The sequence below is a fragment of the Ruditapes philippinarum genome, unplaced genomic scaffold (genome assembly GCF_026571515.1).
Source record: "Ruditapes philippinarum isolate M1 unplaced genomic scaffold, ASM2657151v2 ctg9852_1_1_1_1, whole genome shotgun sequence".
NCBI classification, from domain to species: domain Eukaryota; kingdom Metazoa; phylum Mollusca; class Bivalvia; order Venerida; family Veneridae; genus Ruditapes; species Ruditapes philippinarum.
This window is the reverse complement of record NW_026859256.1, coordinates 2,717-11,027: the sequence shown is the minus strand read 5'-3', so window position 1 is coordinate 11,027 and position 8,311 is coordinate 2,717. Positions and strand designations below refer to the sequence as shown.

General features: G+C 31.5%; 1 protein-coding gene across 1 annotated transcript; it reads left to right on the top strand.

Moving 5' to 3' along the window:
- Positions 1-2,407: 2,407 nt before the first annotated feature.
- On the top strand, positions 2,408-8,000 carry LOC132755851 (uncharacterized; the record flags this gene model as incomplete). Its single annotated transcript, XM_060746780.1, is given in 3 exon segments — positions 2,408-2,524; positions 2,770-2,843; positions 7,696-8,000. Coding segments are annotated over 2 exon segments (369 nt in total), but the record flags the coding sequence as incomplete, so codon positions are not given.
- Positions 8,001-8,311: the final 311 nt, after the last annotated feature.

Sequence of the window (8,311 nt, the reverse complement as noted above, 5' to 3'; positions counted from 1 at the left end):
GCTATGGAAAAATCAACCGTAGCGTATCCCTACTAGTCCGTATTAAACCGTACTGATACGTACTGGTCCGTCCGTACAAAAAGCTTTCTAGTTCGAACTGATTTGTAGACCCCAACTTGTCAAGGGTTTCCACGGTTTGATACGGAAAACTACGTATTTGTACGGTTACCCTACGTTTAAGCTACGGTTTTAATACGGATTAATACGACACTGTCGAGGAAAGCCACAATTGTAATACGTTGTACTACGGAGAGGTAGGGATTAGGACGGTTTTAATACGGTTTATTGCGTTGCAATACGAAACGGTACAGAATGGTACGGTCCACCACTGTTAAGTACGAATAAACTAAGTATCATGTACATTTTCAAGCGTATAAATTCTATTTTCTTGTTAAAAATAAACATGTTTGCGTTTTCATGTTTAGAACATAATCATGAACATTCAATAAAAGATATTTGCCATTAACTGGTTGCAACTGTACATTGATATGGAATACGGAGGGAATGGTCAAATTGCTTGATAACATGCATAGAGGTATAAACTATATTAATATTGTGCTACAATGCATAAGAAATAGAACATTTAAAGTTATTAATATATTAAACAAAACATTGGATGGTGAAATTGGAGTAAATATGAACATAAAACGTAGTCTCATAAGTCTCGGACGCTGGCCTTCGAGTAATTATAAGATTAATTAACAAGCTTTTTACATATTCTTAAAACACAAACATTCACGATAATTAATGTAATTGTAAAATGAACAGCCAATTTTAAAATCAAAAGAAAAGCAATATTGATCAACATTTTCATTGATGATCATAAATTAAATCAGGTAAGAGAAGACAGAAAGATGGTGAACTAGAGATTTGCTTTTATGAAGACCCCTTTATGGCCAGTATGAGATTGTTGCTGAGGATCCGGCGTCCTACAAGAATGTCTCTAGAATCGCACCTGAAATGTCTCGGGGGTCGGACGCGATGATGCTGAATCCTATCCGCAAGAATCATTGAACTCTGCAATTCGTTTTTAGATGTTCTTTTCTTTTGAGGCATTTTGAAAATGAGCATGCAAGAGGTTGTGGACGGATATAATAGGTTCATATAGATCCGTGGCGATTCAATCTTCTCCGTATCAGACCGTACTTAATCGTACTAGCCCGTGCTTATACCGTAGCTGACCGTAGTGTAGTCGTAGTTCATTCGTCCTGATTCGTGTCGCTCCGTATCAAACCGTGTTGGTCCGTAACAATCCGTGTCTCTCCCGGGCTTTATCCTACATTTTGGCTGTAAATCCGTCGGACTCTGTACTCATACCGTTGTGTTTCCGTTCTGGAACCGTAGCGGACTGCGGAATGTCACATTTTCGTAGTAATTCGTGATCGGTTAGATCGTAGCTGTTCCGTGGCGTTATCCATGAATATGTGACCGGGGCAAAATATTACGATACACTACGGAGTGGCAGGGATTAGCACGGTTAATTGCGTTGCAACACGAAACGGAATGTTCAGGAGAACGGTTATGTTTAAAGTAAAACTACTTTTAACTTAATAATACGAATTACACATACACAAAAAACGCTTAACACGATTTTCTAGTGTATGCACGGACGAGTATATAATTATTTATAAAATCAAACCTTATAGTCTGAATTATTTTAAATTGGGTATGGATAAGGCAATGATGGAACATTGATATTTCACGGACCCTAATAAAATGAATAATATGCCAAATGATGTGTGTTTGAAAGAGATGATTCATATAACGCTGTTGGCAGATATTGCGCATGGTTATCGCACACCTCTCGTCAATTGGAATTTGAATGTCCAGCGGTACACAGATGGGATTCACAAGGCACGTTATCCCACAGTATCAAAATAAGCCCCTTATTACTATGTTTCAACAGAATAATGCTACAAGCTATGCAGCAAGGAATATTGTGAAATTCCTTAGAATGTATAATGTTGCATTTATAAGTGATTAACCCGCCAAAAGCCCAGATTTGAATCCCATTAACATCGGTTTAATAATTGGCCAGCAGTTTAGATGTCGCCCTTTTTTAAAGGTGGTCCAAAATACGTGTAATCGAAACTAAATGCATAGACTTCTCAAACCAAAAATTCCTTTCTCAAAATGTAGACATATAAGGAATACATGTATCCAAAATATTAAGAACAAAATCAATAAGCCTTGTTGAATTTTATAAGCGTACTCCGGACCAACGAGTGCAATAATCTCATTGGTAAGTCCGTTCTTTGAAATATATCTTCGTAGGTTATGTGTCTTGTAAAAAGTCGTGTTAATGTTTTAAATTATTTAACTTAAATATGCCACGGTTTACACTCAGATCGCCTTTTAATTCGCGTGTGTAAAATATGGTAGATTATGGTGTATTGCGGTAGTTAACTTAAAATGTATATCGATTATCAATCGTGTTAGTGTACAGTCTGTATAAAGATATGACTGGATAATATATGAAAATAAACTGTTAAGCACATATTTATGACAATCTAGTCATAGAACAGTAAGTAAAATGTTTTAGTTTTTTTAAATTTTGTACGGCCTATCTGGTTCGTACTTGCATTTGACTAATTTTACTCAATATTATGTAAAACAAGTTTGGACATGGATATATATAGCTGGTAGAAATTCTTTAAAATAAATATTTTTTAACCTGAATGCAAAACGAATCTGAAAACGTTTCAACAAAAGAAAGTTTCAATTATTTCTTCCAACTTTGTTATTGATAGAATACTTTTTGTTCTTCAGCTATTTCGTGATGTATGTGATACGATGGTTTCTTCTCAAAAGTTGTATATTTGGAGTGTTCATTTCAGTCACAGGTAATCATATAAGAAGCCAATATTAATAAAATCACTAACAATCTAGTTTAAGAAAAAATATGGTATAATCTAGTTTAGCGACCTCGATTATTCTACATGATAAGACTGAAAGTAATTGTTGTATTTTTTTTATTATTTTTTGAATTTTGAATTTTGTTGCAGTTTTAAATATTTTGAGATGAGTGCTGAGTAATCTACTCGACATTTAACGCTGATTATAAACATTTGATATACCCGATGCATTCTTGAATTAATCAGGCTAGTGACTCCTTGGTTTTACAAGCTTTTCTAAAATACTCCTAAGTACAGTCCCTGGGGACATTTTGTGTGCAAAGAAAGGTTCATGGATAAAAGTTATATTAATGTAAATCTAAATATTTAAAGTCTACAAAAATTTTGGTATACATGTAAAATCATGGTACATTATGGGAAATCCAAGATGGCCACTAATATGGCCGCCACATTATTGAAAAATGGCTGATATTTTATCTGATAAAATTATTTATCTTAGAATAAGTGATGTAAGAACTTCACATCCTATTGGAACAATTTAAAATGGGGCCTTTTCAACTATTTATACATATGGTCTGGATTTTGTAGATATTTTTTTGCAAAAAAGCATAAAAAATCAAAAATTTTACATTGGGCTGACATTGTCTTCTATTAGTCAAGGCATTGCAGAGAACATGAATATTTTTACCATATATTACAAAGACTTTAACAACATTTTACTAACTGTACCCTTATTTTTTTATCTTAAATGTGAAAAATGGAGATTCTGGTATAATTCTTAAAGTGGGTGGGGTTAACGAAAATTAAGTTTCAGTATTTTGTGAACTGGTACTTTTTGATAATTGAAACTATGAATAGTCACCATGAAGCTCGATTGCACTTTGGAATGTATCTTAATTTAAAAAGTATTTAAGAAAGCTAGATTTGATATTTTGTGCATCAATATGAAACATGTTTTTTGCCATAGCAACGGAGTAGTAAAATGAAAGACACGTATAATTAAAAACACCTGTAACGTTTGGCACTTTCAACTTTAAGCATTTAGGCATGTTTATTAAATACATGATAATTAAACCATACACCAATTTTAGATAATAATCTGGGCACATTAAGTAATTTATGATGTTATGGTAAAACATTGAAAAAAGTAAGATTCAAAGGCGTCCAATTTAATTCAAGCATATTATAAACACGAACTGCAGCCGATGTTTTAAAATTAAATTAATAAATTTCAAGAATATGCATTATGCATTTGTAAAAATAGCTTTACTCTGTTTCTTTTCTTTTCATACTGCTATAGATCTAAATAGAAACAGGTCATGTCTTATGGGTATGTTGTTACTATTGAAAAAGATAATTAATGGGGATAATAATAAAAAAGCAAGCACAAGGTAAATCGTCGCCCTAATTCCATAATGATGTAAGTCGTATTTTACCATTTTGAGAAAATCGACTTCAAAGTTTTAACAGGCTATATCTTCATACTAACTCAACCAATTTTAATATAAAATATATCATAGTATGCAGAATTATTTTAACTTTTACACTTTTAATTACGAAGAAGTTCCTGTAGATAGTTTTTTTGAAAATCAAAATAAAAAAAATGAAAAATCACTGAAAAATAAATTTTATTGACAAAAATACAAGAACCAGAATGCTGTATTCAGTTACAGCAATGTGACCCTAAAATATCATTACATTTAGGAGTTACAACAGTGTGAAATAACGACTTTTGAACTGTTTTATACTGAAATTATATTAAATTTAGAGGTAACTAGAAATTGAATTCTTTAACGAATAGTCTGAATCCACATTTATTTAGGCACCACAGAGCATGGAATGTGATCAGGATCAACACAGTAAATTTAGTCTTAAAAGTCAATAATAGAAATCCAAACAATGCGGCGAAGTGTGAATAGCCACGAACAGGCAATTTAAGGTTGAAATAGATCCCGGGCTTCATTATCTTATCACCATTTACATGAAATAGTGAGCCTTGCAAATGAACAAAAAAAATAAGATGTTACTGATTTTGTAAATGTATCACATTGAGGTAAACAAAACGAAAACAAAATTTAGAAACATCGTCCTTGTATTGATATTTACCACATAAAATAGCAAACTTTTTATCATATGATATGCTATTTTTGCAATAAGACTGTACAATATAAAATATTTGGAATTCAGATTTACTTTTGGTTTCGTTTATTATATAATTAATTCATTCCAAATTCAATTCTGAATACCTGTAGCTTGCAGACAAACAGCATGTTGAACATAATTTGACTTACAAAACACACAAAAATGTTTGAAAGATGTACACTCAACAATGAGTTCCTTTCTCTGTAACATAAAAAAGAATAAACCTATGTATTTTACTTTTCTAAGAACAGCATTACTTGATGTTTTGTTTAAAAAAAAATGAAAAATATGAGACACAACTCAAAGCTCACAAATGTTCAAAGATGCTACAGATCTGGATACGGTGTTTCAATGAACTACTGTGCTTCAATTACTACATGTATTTATATATAAAGTGGCATACAACTTCTTTACATACAATAACAATTAAGTATACGTTGCATTTAATGTTTTTATCTGAACTGTTAACATCAATAACTCATTCGTATAAAAACAATGCTCAATATCTAAGAGTTTCAGACAAATATTAATTCTATTTTACCTCAACAAACGTTTGATGAAACAAATATGACAATTTAAAGAGTTCTTAATGTTTTATATGGTCTTAAGACTTTGTAACATTTCTTCACAAAATTATTCTTTTTTACGTTTCAATCGAATGAAAATTTTTAACCACACATTTTTTTCTTTTTAAAAAATAGTTTTCGTAATGGATAATTTTCAGTTCAATGGTTCAAATCACTTGATAATTACAGGTAGTATTACCTTACGAGTTGGAAGTAAATGTACAAGAATTATTTTTAACTTAGAAACTTAGATTAATTTTGCTTTGCATGTTCCAATTACATAATAAATTTCAGCATAAGATTGAACATGATTATGTTGACAAAAAGGTATAGACTGACACCCTGTTGATTTATGCAAAATAGCTGAGAAGGTGGCATTTTGTTTAATAAGTATTTGTTGTGCAAATGACGTCTCTTATTCAACGCTAAATGGTGCATCTGAGACACCTCTCAGCTTTTAAACTTTTTTATAGGGATATTGTCAACTTTAACCCACCATATAGCCTTTGACGTTTGGATGTACTGTTTTAAGAACACAAACGAGTGATGTAGGACTGAACATTTTAAAAGTGTTTTGTCTTTCTTTCTATATGATAGTGGGTATTGTTAACCAGTCTAGATTTCATAATGCCTTGGACAGCAAAACTTTTCATATTTTTGTGATCGTTATATGAAAGTGCATTATTTTGAAATTATGAAAATAATGAAATTATGAGTTATGAAATAATCATGAAGTAAACACCACCTAATTTAACATCAGTTATGAGTTGTTAAGTTATATGTGTAAATTTTATTAGAATCACTTAGCACCAGTACGGTAATTTGTCTTATATAGTTAAAGACAAAATGTAACAATGGCAGTAGTATGTTTTCCATTTGATAAGTTTTGTTTGTAAGTTAAAAGTATAAACAATCTAATGCAAAAACCTAATTGTACGTATTTAATCTGAATATGTACAAGTTAGCACTGATCAATCAATCATATAATCATTCACATATCAAGTTATGAACAGCTGATACTTGTGAATATTGAAAGTTTGTATCATTTTTTCCGATTTCCATGCTATCCGAATTTCATAACACAGAATGGTGCTTTGAATTTAGCTAAAGTGTAAAGAGTAGTTATTATTTATTTTTAAGGTTTGAAACAGTTCATTAAAATATTAAGCTATAGATAATTAGATAACATCTAAAGCAAAACACTTACATGTTATCAAGAAATATAAAACGTAAAATGTCATTCCCGATACCTTGAAAAATCTGCCATTTTGTCAATACAGCATCACGTGACTAGAATCTCAACAAACTATTGGTTCAGAAGTTACGATATTATGGACTGTATTTTTATCACAATTTTTGGACTTACAGCACTCTGACCCATTCAATATATTGTTACAGGCATGAACCAGAGTGATGTTGTTCTTACCATTAGATAGAGCAAAAAATTACGAACATTTTGATACCAAACACTCATTTTTTTCAAAATTGGAGTTACGACACTCTGGAATTAGGGCGACGAAATGTCAAGGCTGCCTCTGAAACTGTGCATAAGGTAAACATTTAAGATTTTGTAGATAAAGAAGAAAAGTATGTCACGGGTTCAAAATCAAGGTCAACCAATATCTTTAATGACAATTAACTTTATTATTGAGTTCAAACATTTTGGTTGTTGCTTGTATCATATAATTACGAAAAGTAAGTCACTATGTAAAATTCTTGGTCAACTGGCCTCAAAGTTTATTCTGCATCTGAAATTTTACACAGTCGTATTCAAAATACAAAAAAGTCACTGGTAAAAAATCCAAATTGCTGGTATCGAAATGCCATGGCATGTCACATTTTGTGTGCTATCCAAATTTATGTAGCTACGAAAACAAGAAAGTAAGTCACTAGGTCTTAAAATCTAAGTCACTTTAAACCAGATAGCCTGATAATTATGTGGTAAACTAGTTTAGTAAGTAGTATATCACTTACTTGTATATTTTATTGAATTGTGATACATTTTAAAACAGAGTAAATATCTTACTCCAGTTATATTTCTTTGAATGATATCTTGACACCATATTGCGTCACTTAATTTAAGCAGATAAACTGCATTTATGTTTTATTTATGCACTATTTATATTTTTCAGAGGCAAGCGTTTTGCTGCAAACATTTGATGGAGAGATGACTTATATAAAAGGCTCAAACGTAACGCTCGTTTGCACAATTACTCCCTATAATAATGTGATGACTTGGTACGTGGACAATCAACTCTACGCTGACTGCTTTTTAGGGAACTGTGGTCCTTCTTTAAACAAACCATATACATTTAATTTCACTTTTGATGAAACTGCAGGGGTTTTCAAACTCAATATAGATTCAATGGATTCTTCTCACGCTGCGCTTTCATTTGCTTGCGACGATGGAAATGTGAGAGAAACAATTTCTTTCAATGTGACAACAGGTATTCTTCTTTTATTAATGGATCAAAAATAAATTTCCTGTTTTTATTCGTAAAAGAAAATTTTGTATATCCTAGGAATACCTTTAAAGGATTCCATGTTGGCTGAATAAAAACGTTTTGCTAACAGTTAAAGATCCTAAATGTGTGTATATTTTCTCAACATAATGCATGTTATGTGCCAGGAACATACACATATTATTCACAGGCACGAGTATCGGACCTGGGAAGAAAAAATATGACCAGATTGATAAATAAACCTGTTTTCATCTTAAAAGTGTCAAAAAAAACAAAACAAAAATGT